At 39.7% G+C, this 15,675-nt stretch overlaps 1 protein-coding gene across 1 annotated transcript in view; it reads right to left on the bottom strand.

Annotated features, from left to right (window-relative positions):
• Positions 1 to 15,675, bottom strand: part of PXK (PX domain containing serine/threonine kinase like) — a 56,825-nt gene that overhangs the window by 16,146 nt on the left and 25,004 nt on the right. Inside the window, 11 exon segments of the mRNA XM_043517936.1 lie at positions 580 to 628; positions 4,139 to 4,217; positions 4,690 to 4,807; positions 6,433 to 6,594; positions 8,090 to 8,118; positions 8,121 to 8,141; positions 8,144 to 8,189; positions 9,055 to 9,159; positions 11,727 to 11,801; positions 12,472 to 12,545; positions 12,987 to 13,064. Of these exon segments, the coding sequence (XP_043373871.1) occupies positions 580 to 628; positions 4,139 to 4,217; positions 4,690 to 4,807; positions 6,433 to 6,594; positions 8,090 to 8,118; positions 8,121 to 8,141; positions 8,144 to 8,189; positions 9,055 to 9,159; positions 11,727 to 11,801; positions 12,472 to 12,545; positions 12,987 to 13,064 (836 nt within the window).

Here is a 15,675-nt window from a genome sequence, read left to right as displayed (position 1 = left end):
ACGTGGCAAGTAGTTGGTAAAAAGACATGGCGCAAGAGCTACATTATGTTACTCGTGCTTTGAAGAGACTGTTTGTCCTGAATCTCCTACAGAACTTTATGAATTTCACATTTGTTCATCTTATAACCAAGAACCACCAAAGAAAATCTTGCCGTTTACTTCTCTTGTCCACTATCTACAAGTAACTTCTTTTCTGAGGGACAGTTTGAAGCATCTGCAGAATTCGGTGCTGAGTAGCCTCCCCCATTATCCCTAAACCCTGCGTTTGCTTTACGTTTGTGTCAGCAAACGGCAATTGCCATCATCCTTAAGAAAAAATCTAATGAGTAAAAAAAAACACAAGTACTCCCAGGGACATGTCAATGAAAGAATCCAACGAACAAGCTCCCTTGTGAAGTGCTGCTGAAAGAAACAGCAGCACTGGTGTCTTGGCAGCCTTGAACACAGCCAAGTGTCTTCTTCCCCACAGGTCATTCACCCAACCCCACATTTTGGATGGATAGCACCAAGGACCAAAGCCAGCCACATAACCACGCAGTCAGCAGCAATTCAGGATCCGCCAGCGTCATTCACTTTTACCTTAAACTGTGGTTTCTCGGAATTCGTTAGGAGAATATCACTGAATAATCTGAAAGGAAAGAAAAGTTCAAGCTGGTATGTTATTTCCAAGAGACAGATAGGATCAAGAAGAGAATGCAGCATTACCACCACTCCCTCCACTGCTGCTTATTCTTTGCACTAAGACAAATTGGGTGAGGTAGTATCTTTTATTGGACCAACTTCTGCTGGTGAGAGAGACAAACTTCCGTGCTCACACAGAGCTCTTCTTCAGGTCTTTGCACTGGCATTTATATGGTGCTTGTCATCCAGAAGGTTCATAATGTACAAATAGCAATCCTCCCTGACACAGCCACCTCTGATGTGGAACATAGCAAGACTAGCTAACAGCTTTAGGAGAAGACCAAGAAAACACTTTGATAGTTGAAACAAGGTAATTTTAGTTAGGCAAAATAGAATCTCCCAAAGCCAACTCTCCCCTTGGCTTAAAATGCCATAACTACTACAGGGGTCAGGTATTTGGGGGGGGTTTATATATTGCATCTAAAAGATCATCCTCTTTCTGACAAGAAGCTCTCTTTGCACAGTCATATGTTATTATTCAAAACACTAAAGAGCATGGAAAACATGGGAGTAAAGCTTCACATTTCTATTTACCTTGTAGCCCATAAGATTATTTGCTAACTATTATATCCTACTAATCCAGCCAGCTGTAACAAATAATATGTTTCTCTTTCTGAATTAATCCATTTCATATTTCATTCTTATATGTTATCAATATTAATTCCTATGAAATTAGGATGTGTTGAGGCATGAGATAGGTGTTTCCTAATAATTAATTATACATAGAATAAGTTTTCTAAAATGCAAGAAGCCTAAAGATCAGCTAAATAGCTAAAAGTATGATCAGTTAAGAGTAAGTCAGCATAAAAGATGGCAACCTTTGGCACAGACAGAAATGGTCCCTAAACATTGGGGAACCTAAGGGGAGGAACTACACAACACTGAATAGATTTATCCACCGTCTGCAACCGGTTGGTAACTGCAGGGTACTCCACAAACCTGGAAGTCGCCAAGAGAGCCTAGGTGGGCAGTTTTTGGAGTGAGACAATCCTTAATATGTAGAGAGTAAGTGTCATAATCCACCAAGATATAGGATAAGGGTACCCATACATTTCTTGGGGTACGGAAACAAGATTTGGGTATAGTAGTTTGGGCCTGAATTATAGAGCGTCAGGATCCTATAAAATACCATGTAAGGATATCTTAGGGAGACTTTTCTTTGTTCTCATATATTCTATAGACTATCCTTTTAGCTACCTACCATTCTATCTTCCGTCATGCTATCAGCTCAGCTTGTGTAGTATAGCATAACTACTCAGCATTCCGAACTATTGGGAACATCGTGTTATCAGGCATGCCAGGAGTAAGGCTAGTCCTTCACCTCCTATTACTGGGTCCTCAAGAAAGGGTGTGAGTATGTTAGGTTAAGGTACTTATAATACGAATGTTACCACAGAAGTTTTGGAATTCTTTTACTGTTTTGCAGTCATAAGTTTCATAGCATTTATTATTCTTTTGTTAATCTCAAAGTTTTTATCATTTTGGTATTGTCCTCAGTGTAAGTGTTTTTGCCAAGCACCTCAAGAGTCCTCTCCTGATATAGAGCTCTCTGAGTTCTTGGACCCTGTAGTCTGAATTGGACAAGAACCTATAAATCTTCGGGTCGGATGCTATCAGTGGCGAGCCATAACTAACCCATAAAATTCAGAACAACCACCTGAATTTTAACACTCCAGTTAAAGTAACTGAACAAGGAAAAAAATGTTTCATTCAATCCCACTAGATAGCAGCAACAATACAAATGATTAATCTTTTCAGAGCACAGGGGAAGTACATTAGAGGGCAACATTAGTCTGAAACTAGAAATATAAGGTTTCCAGCTATATTCTTTGAGAACACACTAGAAGGTTGTCCAGTGAAATGTCAGAGTTAAATCCCCATGACCGATAGTTTAGAATTTTGACACTATTGCAGATCACCATATGTTAACACAAGTGATGAACTTATCCAACATCCCAGATCCAGACACTCAGGAACAATAGTAGGCAGAAAATTCAGAGAAAGGTGTGATAAAGTTGTCAGAGCCCTTTAAAACCTGCTTGTACATTTCTTTTTCCCCTCCCCTGCTTTTTAATTATGTGCCCTTTCCTAAATTAAACAGACTCTTTCTACAGAACAGTATTTTATTTAAGGAGAGAAAGGTTTATTTTTATTGTATTGGCATAAACACGAACCCAGAACCTACACATTCCAAATCGTGCTGCATGTACACATCAGGTCAGACTGGACATGGATTATCTTCTCTAACTCATGACCTTTATAAATTCCTACATCAATACCATTTCCCTGTTGTCAGATTTCTGTTCATTTCCTCTCTCCCCTCAAAAAAAAAAAGAAGACAGACGACAAAAGACAAGACTGCAGTGACCCTTTCCCACCAGAGAATATGGAACTCTGCAGCACGCCCCAAAATGTGTGGCAAGCTACGCACCGTGGGACTAGTCCACATTCTAAAGGACAGAACATTATACTGCCCACTCCCTATGTTGAACACGAATGTTGAACAAAGCAATAAAATCTACTTTGTTAATCACATCACAGGCTCACTGCTAATCAAATCTATTAAGGATCACTTCTAGAAGGAACAGCAACCCACAAAGTTCTGCATCTTAGATGTTTTCTTATCATCCCTCCATGTACTTTTGCATGTGTTCATAACTGATGACTGGGCCCATTTAAATAATTACAGCAACATGCTCTATACATCAGGCTTATGTTTTTCAGTGTTAATTACTTCCATTTTTCAGGATTTGTTTTTAGCAATTTTTGAGTTTTATGTAGAGGTCCAAAATCAAAGGTTTTCAGGGCTTTCTTTGTATACCCTAAAATAAGTATGTATAGAATGCAAATGTTATATATTTACTCATTACAGTAATATATACTGTAATGAATTATCTCCCGTAATATTCCCTAGCATACTTTAATGTAGAACTGTTTTAAACAGCACTGTGTTAAAGTGCATTAGGGAACATTTAGTGCACATCAGCAGGATCCACATGGACCAATTAACATGCAGCACATTAGTGCGCTTTAGAAATCTCACCCCAGTACCCCACATTACTTGCTCCACATAGACAAGCCCTTAGATACAAGTAACCATTTCCAGTGGGTTTTTTGAAATGCCAATTTTTTCTTTTTTAAATAAAATAAGCAGTGTTTTACAGGTGTGTTTTCAACTTTAAACATAGTCCTTCATTAAAACGCAAACACCCGAGAGGGTGAATGTATTGTATGCTACAATATAGCAAGGGTCAGAATAGTTTAAGGAACATCAATCATATTTCACAAGTGATGTACATCAAATAAAGTTAGACCATTAATGCTCTCATTTAGGAGAGATTATTCCTCCCCCCAAAAACCCTATTATGAATGATGAGTGGACAGAGATACTTATATTAATATGAGAAAAGCTAACAATACTACAAAGTCTACAAAAAACAAGGCAACGAGAACTTACGACATCTGTAAGATCTTGGAGACAGCTGGCATGCCATTCTTTATGGCTTCACAGGAGAGTATGGATTCCAACACTGCCACTTTAAAAAGGAAGGAAGAGAAAGAATGAGCAGATTTTTATACTGCAGGAACACATTTGCTAACATTGCTTTCCTTGTTTTCGGACAAAAGATTAGGAACTGTTGTGTAACGCTCCCTAACCAACCTTTCAACTTAGACAGTTCAAGAGCAGAAGATATTACTTTTACCAGATGATCAGAAACTGTGTAGTAAAGAAAGAATGATAAAGCAACTCAGTGCATCTGTGCCGTATATATTTCTTCAGGGAAAAATGAATCTCACAATATAGAAATGTACAGGTATGGTACATTTTCTATTGTAGTTAGTTTAGTAAATAGTTATCCAACCTCAGAAATCTCCTTCGAAAGTCACAAGACATTTTAAGTAGGTTTCTAGTGTATTCCAATATGTCCTTTTAGTTTGATTAAAAGAAAGGCAGACAATTGAAGTTACTTTAAACAGAGGATAATACCTCCCCAATAGTATACTGACCGACTGATGCCGATGGAGCAGGAGGGAAGCCGTCCACTGGGATTGAATCTGGAGGTCTCCCATATGTCATTTCATACAGTAAGTGACCAAAGCAATGTACATCAACACCTTCTAAAGTCTAGGAAGACAAAAGCCCAACTTGCTCAAATCAAGCAATTTTGCACATTTCAGTTTCAAGATTTATAATGATCCATTAGAGAAGGATGGGCTTGTGATTAGGGCACAGGACTGGGACTCAGGAGATAAAGATTCCACTCCAAGTTCTGCCACCAAACTGTGTGACCTGGGGCAAGTCCCTTAGTCTCTCTGCCTCAGTTCCCCATTGATAAACATAATCCCAATCGTCTCATGCTTTGCCTGTCTTTTCTATTTAGATGCTAAATTTGGAGGGGAAGAGCAGTCTTGCTATGAACACAAACTGCACCCAGCCCAAATGGCTCCTTTAATAAAATAACCCTTTCACAAGTGATCAATTTGGCATTTTCAGTTGCTGGTGACAATACAGCTTAATAGTTGACTTAACTATTTTTTGTTCACACAACCCTTATTCCTACAGAATAAATATAGTGTTTTTGAAAATCATAATACTGAAAGGAAATCTTGAGCTAGCGCATTTTTCTAATATTATTCAAATAGTAAACACCGAGGTTTAATATACTATATGTAAATGTATTAATAGTAAAAGTACACATGCCCACACCACACACCACTGATTTCTAACCAGCCAGTAAGTAGATAAAAAGGAAAGTATCCAAAGAAAGAACTATTTGTACAAAATACCAGAGAGAGATTAGTGCATTTGGCTTAATTTAGCATAGTGACATAAGTGTTAATGGAGGATGGATGTTCACTGGCATTTAGGTTTAGTAGCAAACACACATGTGGATGCACTTATTGCCTAAGACTTTAGTAAGTTTTGATGGCGCTGATAGTAATATAACCATGAACTTTTGAAAGTTTCTTTGGCAACTCAGTCCAACTGTTGAACAAGGTCAGCAGCTGTCCCATGTGATACCTTATGTAATTTATTACGAGTACTTGAGAGCAAGGCAACATACCAGTTAAAAGCTTGCAAGTTCTACAACAGGGCAGATTTCCCAACAGAGGGAAAGTTAGGTCTAGCTTCTCTGCAGACACAGAGTGTACTGTGATGTGCAAATCTGCAGCTGAGAAATAACCTGCACCAACTCCCACCCAATTTATGATTTTTGAAGAGCCAGACATCTACATAATGCCTCTAGCCCATTCATCTTAGAGTCTATAGAATGCAAATGTTATATATTTACTCATTACAGTACTATATACTGTAATGAATTATCTCCTGTAATGTTCCCTAGCATACTTGAATGTAGAACTATTTTAAACAGCACTGTGTTAAAGTGCACTAGGGAACATTTAGTGCACATCAGCAGGATCCACATGGACCAATTAACATGCAGCACATTAGTGCGCTTTAGAAATCTCACCCCAGTACCCCACATTACTGCTCCACATAGACGAGCCCTTAGATACAAGTAACCATTTCCAGTGGTTCCATTCTCTATTTCATTCCAGGGATATATTCTAACTTGAGCAGATGCCTACAGAAGTCATATTTTCTACAACAGCATTAAGGTCACTTTTCAGGGTTGACAGTCTATTGTAATATTTTATTGTCAAGCACAAGTTGTTTTACTTTCACATCTATGATGAATTTTCACATATGAAATATCTATTTGTTGCTTTATATTTTAAGTGACTTACATTAATTTTCCGAAATTGAGAAAAATATGATCGATAAAAGGATGGGAGTCCCAGCAAGGAATTCTCTAGATCCAGCAACCTACATGTATCACCGTCTAACACCACATTGGAGGAATGTAGATGCCCATACGGAAATCCTTTTTCATGCAAGAATTTTAATACCTAAAAGATCAAAGAGAAAAGTGTCACTGCGACGACATCTGTTTGGATGATTGTCAGACAATGTTTGAAGTGTACTTAAAAGAATGCACAATGGATGGATAAGCTCCCCAGACTCTGGGTCTTTCATTTTTCTCCATTCAGCTCCCACCTTCTAGCCACACTGTCAGAGTCAAGCCATCTTCTACAGCTCTTCATTCACAGACTGGGACTGGCACCACCTTTATGATCACACTCATCCCTACACCTCACTTGGTGGTTTCCCCAACCCATCAGGCTCTAGAGGTTCACGTTCTCACATTCCATTCTAACAACTGTTTCCTCTAGCCACTTCAATCAGAATCTGCTGCATTTGGGTTTCTTTTAACATTGCAATAAGTAGCTGGAATCTGAACCATCCTGGCTTCCCCCATAAAGGAACTATCCTATGAGATGCACACCTGTATTGCTCTTCTCCCATGGACTCATGGGAGTTTCCCCTCTTCTCCCACAATTCTACAGGGCTCCCAAGAGGGCTTCTGAAAACTCCCTCTGTGAAGCCTCTGCTTCAAAGCATCATGTCAGAAACAGTGGGATAAATGGGGCAGGACACCAAGGATCAAGAGCAGAGAAAGTTCTTTTGGATAAAAGGATCTCTGGCTCTGGTTAACATTGGTGCCAAGATTCATGATTTCTCACCACCAAGTACTAAAGGGATAAAATAGACTGGACTAGAAAAAACATCAGAAGAGGAGATATTGTACTATGATCTTACCAGTGGAGATAATATGATCTTAATCAAGAGATCTTGAAAGTTGACACTGATCAAAACACTCACAATAAACCTGGAAGTCATTTTCATGTAAACAGCACCAATACACATATTGAAAGGTTCTTGGAGCAGAATAAGAGGCTGATAAAAGGGGTTTATCTACTGTGTCTTAAAAATAAGAAAAGGGTCAAACTGAACAAAAAAAAGTCTACAATATGGTTTTAAAACTTTTTTAGAAGACTAATACATTTAGTGATGTAGACTGTAGCAAGTAAGAATGATTTAAAAGGACGCTGCTAACTTGAATTTTTTCTTTAAAATTTACTAATTTGGAAAAATTCCAGTTTCTGATGGAGCACCCTTTTAAGTACTAGAGCCGGATTTTTTCAAAAAAAAAAAAAGTTACCATAAAAGCACTGATAAGTGTATCTCTGCTCCCGTCTATATTTACGGGTCTTTCCAGCAAGGAATAAAGGTAGTTACTTAGTCCCCAGTGCAGCAATTGGATCCACATGGGCAGACCCTGGCACCTGTGCAGAGCTCCAGTTATATCACAATGAAAGCTCCATGCAAGCATAAAAGTCTGCACACAAGGATCCAGTTGCAGAATGGAGGCCTAACTATGCAGGGGACTACACTGAACTGAAGGATACAACATTCTTAACTCCCTTCCATTATAATCTTAGCTGTTAATTATGAGATTATCCCTTTAATCACAAATGCATGTTAGACAGTAAAAGGAGTTACCTCTAGTATTTGTCTCCCAAATGTTTTATTTGCTGAAGTTCAAGACCTTGAATTTTTTGGGATTGCAGTACTTCTTCAGAAATGGGTCTTTGGGTTTTGCCTTAAAAAAAAAAAAAAAAAAAAAGTCCACAGCTTTTAATAAAAAGAAAAGGAGTACTTGTGGCACCTTAGAGACTAACAAATTTATTAGAGCATAAGCTTTCGTGAGCTACAGCTCACTTCATCGGATGCATTTGGTGGAAAAAACAGAGGAGAGATTTATATACACACACACAGAGAACATGAAACAATGGGTTTATCATACACACTGTAAGGAGAGTGATCACTTAAGATAAGCCATCACCAACAGCAGGGGGGGGGGAAGGAGGAAAACCTTTCATGGTGACAAGCAGGTAGGCTAATTCCAGCAGTTAACAAGAATATCAGAGGAACAGGGGGGTGGGGTGGGAGGGAGAAATACCATGGGGAAATAGTTTTACTTTGTGTAATGACTCACATTCCCAGTCTCTATTCAAGCCTAAGTTAATTGTATCCAGTTTGCAAATTAATTTCAATTCAGCAGTCTCACGTTGGAGTCTGTTTTGAAGCTTTTTTGTTGAAGTATAGCCACTCTTAGGTCTGTGATCGAGTGACCAGAGAGATTGAAGTGTTCTCCAACTGCTTTTTGAATGTTATAATTCTTGACGTCTGATTTGTGTCCATTCATTCTTTTACGTAGAGACTGTCCAGTTTGGCCAATGTACATGGCAGAGGGGCATTGCTGGCACATGATGGCATATATCACAGCTTTTAATGAACATCTAAAATGCCATGTTCGTACTAAGCAATTATAAAGAATAAACTTGATTTACTCAACAGTAAAACATAAAAAGCACTTTCTACTATTATAAAATACGCTTTAAAGACCATAAAGTAACAAAACATGGCAGAGCATTTTGCTAAAAATCAGTGCCAATCTACAGTACCTTATAGATCAGGTCCTTTAGTGTTCCCTTCTCACTGAACGGTCTAATTACCAGTGCTGAGGATTCATTGGCTGTGGCAAAAGTGACTTTGTAAATGTAGGGATGCTGCCAAAAGAAGCAGCTATTAGGAAGATTCATACATTTTCATGTGGATTACAGTAAATTCATACTAGATTCATTTAACAGAGAACATATGTCCTGAAACAATATCATGCATTGGAATTATTTGTTTATCAAAAAGACAAACCAGAGTCTGCAGTCACATCCGCTTAACGGACAATTATTTTAGTCTTAACCAAGGGCCAACAAAGCAGGGATTTTATTCAACTTCCACTGAAGTAGGCAGGAATCTTACTACCAGTTTCAGGAACAGCTGGATCAGGCCCTAAATTAGTAACTCTCACACAGGGATGTGCACAGGAATTTAAATTTGACTGCATTTGAAGGAGCGTGGTCTGTGCCCCTGCCGCAGCCCTGGGGCTGGAGGAGCTTGCTCTGCTCCCACCAATTATTGGGGGGTGCCCAGGCCCCCCTTGTGCACACCCCTGCCCACACATGATAAAACAGATGCACTTAAACAAGAGGTGACCAAGCACAGGGTGCAGGGCAATTTGGTGGGCATCAAGGGAAGTTAGGAGGTTGCAAACCTCATTACCTGCGCTCTTCCTCCTGATCTCTTACACTGCAGTCAAAGTCACTAGCTTGTTGAAAAAAAAAAAAAAGTTAAGGGTCCTGTAAACACTCATGCATGTGAGTAACTTTATACAGCATAGTCCCATTAAACTCACATTAAAGTGTTGTTGCAGCTGTGTCAGTCCCAAGATATTAGAACGACAAGGTGGGTGAAGTAATCTCTTTTATTGGACCCACTTCTGTTGGAGGGAGAAACAAGCTTCCAGGCTTACACAGAGCTCTTCTTCAGGTCTGGGAAACTTACTCAGACTTGGTCGACACTACACACTCTGGTATAACTGTCGCTCTGGGGTATGAAAAATCCAAATCCTTGAGCACTGTAGTTATACCAACCGTAAACCCCCATGTAGATAGCACTGTGACGGCAGGGCAGCTTCTTCCACTGACCCAGCTACTGCCTCTTGCGGAGCTATTAAACTGATAGGAGAGCTCTCTTCCATCATCTTAGAGCATCTTCACCAGACGCGCTACAGCAGCACAGCTGCACCGACGTAAATTTGTACCGTAGACCTGCCCTTGGTGTCTCACAGCTAACTGTCTCACAAGACAGAACAGATTGTTTAGCATAAGTAGTTGAATAGTCCCTTGAAATATGTGTTAAGATGAAGTGGCCTGTTATGTTCCCTATAACTAAAGGGGTATTAATGGGCCATGTCACCTTGAGTGGTCCCTTGAAATACGTATTAACTATTTATGCTGAACAATCTGTTCCAAATTGTGTTTAGCTGTGAGACACCAAATGTGGTTATGTCTACATGAGAGCACTTACAGCCTGCACCACTGTAGTGCTTCTGGTGAAGATGCTCTCGGCCAACGGGAGAGAGTTCTCCCCGTCAGCTTAATGACTCCTGCCTCCATGAGAAGCAGTAGCTATGTCGGTGGGAGAAGCTTTCCAGCCAATGTAGCGCTGTCAACACTGGCGCTCAGGTCAGTACAACTTATGTTGTTCAGGGGTGTGGATTAATCATCTGTTATACCGAAGTAATTTGTAGCAGAGACAAGGTCTAAGTTTCCCAGACCTGAAGAAGAGCTCTGTGTAAACTCGAAAGCTTGTCTCACTAACCAACAGAAGTTGGTCCAATAAAATACATTGCCCCACCCACTGTGACTATTTATGTTGGATAAAGTTACTCATGGGTTTGTGGGCTCAGGCCCTAGATTTGCATATGAGGTAGTTCAAGACTAAGAATTCACAGCACTAGTTTCATAACCTTTTCAGAAATTAATATCACTCACTGGAGTAACTCAGTGCAAGCGAGCACTATTTACTTTTTGCTGACAACTTTGCTTGCAGGATTGGAAAAAAAAAACAACCATACACATTTAAAACTTGGCTGTAAGAATTATTCCCAAGGTGACAACGCAAAAAGCAAGAGAGTCTCAAAGCGGAGACAGGCCGCACAGGACTCCCTTTGGAGTCAGCAAATACCATTCCTTATTCAGATAGAGTTATTACTATTGGATCCTGCCATGTGGTGTTCCCTGGAACATAGGAAATAAGAGCACTGCCTCTATTGTTTCCACAGCCTTTGCCTCCAGGCTACTGACAGATTGCAGACAGAGTACAGAGAATCACAACACATTTCATTGATATCCATGAGATCCTCAGGACATCTCTGATGAATTGTTAAACAATTAAATTTATAGACAGCACTATCCTGACAGCTTAAAAATCTTGGACATTTACAATCAAAGATGATGCTAACTCAAAAGTATTATGGAAAGATAGGAAGAGAAAAAGCACAGCAGCCATGACTGACATTTCTGGCATTACTACTTTCTTGGGCGATTACATATTACCTCACCAGGGTTTAGGAGGCTTAACTAGTGTTGACAAAGGCTTTGAGCACTTCAGATGACAGCAGTTTTATGAGTACACAATATTTTTATATTAGACTGCATACACTTTTTCAGGATTAGTCCTCATAAGGGTTAGTTTTGGGTTGGCTCAGTTTAAGAGTCATCAAGGTAATACTCACAGAACAAGAAGAAAGAAGTTTCACAGCGCACTGGAAGTCTTTATCAGACAAGTATTTATCAGGGCCAAAGTCAGCCTAGAAATGAATACAAACAGTAAGTCATCAGCTGAATAATACACAGAAAAAGATGGAAGGATTTTCACTTAGTTTTCTCACAAGTTACTAAAACAGCTGCTTCAGCAAAGTTTACCTCTAGAGCAAAAAAGAGGGCAAAATATAATGCAAGGTAATGCTTTATACATTATGAAAAGAAAAATTCTAGAAGCTAAACTAGCTCACAATTGGTTCACATTGTCACTTAGAGCTGGATCCCAAGCGCCCAAGTTTACATGTTTCTGTTATTCATATGCAATATCTGATAAAACACTATGAAGCTAGGCTTCACTAAAATAAGATCTTGAGCATGAACTCAAAACATTACTTTTGTTGGGGACAAAGGCAACCACACAGAGGGGTTTTATAATGCTGCTTGACCAGTTCATTTATATAGTTATCTTGAAGAATCTGAAAGGAGGATTATTTGTGGCACCTTAGAGACTAACAAATTTATTAGAGCATAAGCTTTCGTGAGCTACAGCTCACTTCATCGGATGCATTTGAGCTGTAGCTCACGAAAGCTTATGCTCTAATAAATTTGTTAGTCTCTAAGGTGCCACAAGTACTCCTTTTCTTTTTGCGAATACAGACTAACACGGCTGCTACTCTGAAACCTGAAAGGAGGATGAAATTTAAGATGCAAGCATACCCAACTTAACATTAGTCGCTCCTTTGGTTGATTCTTACTCTTCATTAAAAAATACCTCTTACGGATTCTCCAACCTAGAAGGAAACACAGTTTTCATTTTTGTTTTTAAAAAAAGCTACTGAATCATAGCAGGGTTTATGTGCTCACTCTTTATTATGCTTCTCCAATAAGAAAGTTCTTCTAGATTTACAAAGATCTCTATCAGTGGGGCATTATACCAACATACACCACAATTATGTCAATGTGGAAAGATACATAAATAATTTAAGGCTTCAATGCTTAGTATTATCAGTAGTAAGACTCCAAATCCTTCATCAAATTCAGTTCCATATACATGATAGTGCTCTTCTAACTTGGCTCATACTGTCAGCATAATTCTCCATTTTAATTAAGTCTCCTTCACAAAGAGAGACATTTAAGAAGAGAGAATTGACCAATATATTTCCCCCCCAAGGAACATTAACATGACAGCCATGTCTCTCCTTGACCAGAGACCCAAACTGTCAATTTCTTACCTATATCTTTTAGTGGCTCTACCACCTCCCACTTTGGCTCCGACCGGAAGAACATCGAAACATGCTGTAAGGCAATTTCTGCAAAGAGATTTTTAGAAGTCTGTTAATTATACACACATTGCTGAATGGTCAGTCAGAGGCAAACTGCAGTGACTCAGGCTTTGCTTCACATGTAACAAGGCAGCAAAATTGTTCTTCTTTTAAATTAAGTCACAAAACATGACTAAAGTGTTTGGGCTTTTAACCTTAAGTAGTTTAGGTCTTCCAAGAGAAGAGTGTAAATCAGCTGGTTTAGGGAATGCAAACTTCATGAGTTAACATTGCTGCTGTACTAGAAATGGGCCTAAGCCACAAGATCCAAGACCACCCCAAGAGACAGTTCAGACCCAAATCCAAAGCTCATGGTTTGAATTTCCCCATGTCTAGTCTGCCTCACAACAGGACATTTCTTTGTCATTCACCTTTCATGCCAAATTTTAAAACCTTAATTGACATTTAATTCTGCTATTTCTATGTACAAACTATTCATCTATTTATTTTACTCTTTGCTGCTCTGCTCCTGCTGAGCAACAAGAGCTGACTAGTGCAAAGGCACTTACTTCCCTGCAGACATTCTGCTGGCAGCCTCCAGCGTGCAATTCTGAAAAAAATGAAGCCATTCCAGATTACTGGAGACAGACAGCACTCCCCTGCCGCTGGAAAGGCAACTCTGTTAGGAGTTCACAAGGTGATTTAGAAACAATCATTAGGGAAAGCAGGCAATGCACTGAATGCATCCGATGAAGTGAGCTGTAGCTCACGAAAACTTATGCTCAATTAAATTTGTTAGTCTCTAAGGTGCCACACATCCTCCTTTTCTTTTTTCAGGCAAACAATGAAACTTCTCTAATGTCACTGATCTTGTTAGGGACAAATAATGCAAGTGAATAAGGATGCAGGGTTTTAGATTTTATTTGACCCGTTGTGTATTTGCCTGTGACCATTTGTGGAAACATGCTTGGAGAAGGGGAAAATGGTGCAACAGTCATTGTTTATTGGTACAACAGTGACTTAAAGTAATGTTACACTAATGGGGTCTGCCAAGATCACAGGAAGTGACTTAATCCTTATTAATTCCCCTGCTACTTGCTGTAACAGTAATCTTGATGATGAACTTGCTCAGAATTAATATGGATGTCAGAATACTTCTTACAGGATCACCACTCTTTGTTCAGTGGTAACTGATATTTTAATGCATTACTTATATTTTAGGTCTCCTCCATAGCTTAACATAAATGTCAGAGAATGTTTAGGGAAAGGCAGTTCACTGTAGGCAGAGACTGCAGACACTAGGACAGAGCTGGCCAAACTTACTGACCCACAGAGCTGTATATGACAATCTCCAGAAGTTCGAGAGCCGGGACGCATCTGCCGAGGCTCGGGGTTTCAGCCCTGCTCCTGCTGTGAAGCCCTGAGCCCCAGCAGGTGCGCCCCACAGGGCTGAAGCCCCAAGATTCCCCTCCTCGCTGAGCAGAAGCCACTACCCTGCCCCCCTGCTGCAAGGCAGAGATTCTGAGCTCTCCCCCCCCTTAAGTAGATGGAGAAGGGGATAGCAGGTGGGGGGTGGGGTGGAAAGTGGGCTCCACAAGCTGCACTTTAACTGTAAAAGAGTTGTATACAGCTTGCAAGCCACAGTTTAGCCACCCTTGCACTAGGATATTTCACAAAGGGGGAGTGGACACAAATGGAAAGTAAACAGTATGTTTCTGCTTTGCTAGGTTGTGCTTTTACGAAAATAAAAGGTGTGCATTTAGCAGTTTATAGGGGAGTTGACACTCTATGTCATCTCTATTATGGTTTTCCCAGTGGTTAGTGCTACAGAAATAAGTTGTAGAATGGCTTCCTTTGTTTAAAAGCTTCTTTTTGGGGTGAATTAGGCTATCACTTTACATCAATCTAGCACATTTTATAGGTCTGGACTTCACCAACAGAGGAGGTGCCTCTGGGTCATCTCCCCTTCCAGCTGCAATCACATAAGCCATTTCTCCTCTTACTTGCAGTCCTGAGGACCTCCCTCATTGCCCTTCAAAGCCACCTAACTGCAGCAACTAGTTACAAGGGGAAGCAATATTGAGCATATTTAAATTTACTTTCTGCTTTGTTTACTGAAATGCAAGTTTGAACCAAGGAGAGAAATGAGAACCATTTGGTTAGCAAGCTTCCTCCACAGATGATCAGCAAGTTTGAGAGCTGCAGTTATTGTTTTTTTAGAATCTTCTGCATTTAGTATCTTCTGCAAGAACAGAGTTTTCAGTCAACAAGAACTGAAGAAAATTCCTAGTCTCCTACAAAAGGATTTATTGCCAGCAGCTTTAGTATGGACAACATTTAGAAAGTCCAACAGGAAAATCTTGTTTGGACAGGTACCATAAAATTCTTCCTTCTCTCATACTCGCCTGCTACGTGCTGGACTATGGAGAAAGGGGGAAAACATACAAGTCCAGAAGCAGCAGTACATGTTGAAGAAGGATTGGCTCCTAACAAGCTGGATGAGCTCCCAGAATGACGGTCAGTATGGTCAATTATTTATTATTAGGATTAAAAACATATATACACACACGCACACTTTAAATTTTTCCATCTCCCCAATTTATACTATGCACCTATCAACATTTCTCAAGATGCATGATAAAAGCACATCACATGCATA

Source organism: Dermochelys coriacea, chromosome 7, assembly GCF_009764565.3.
Source record: "Dermochelys coriacea isolate rDerCor1 chromosome 7, rDerCor1.pri.v4, whole genome shotgun sequence".
Classification (NCBI taxonomy): domain Eukaryota; kingdom Metazoa; phylum Chordata; order Testudines; family Dermochelyidae; genus Dermochelys; species Dermochelys coriacea.
The sequence above is the reverse complement of the archived record's forward strand: the minus strand, read 5'-3'. Positions and strand labels throughout refer to the sequence as shown.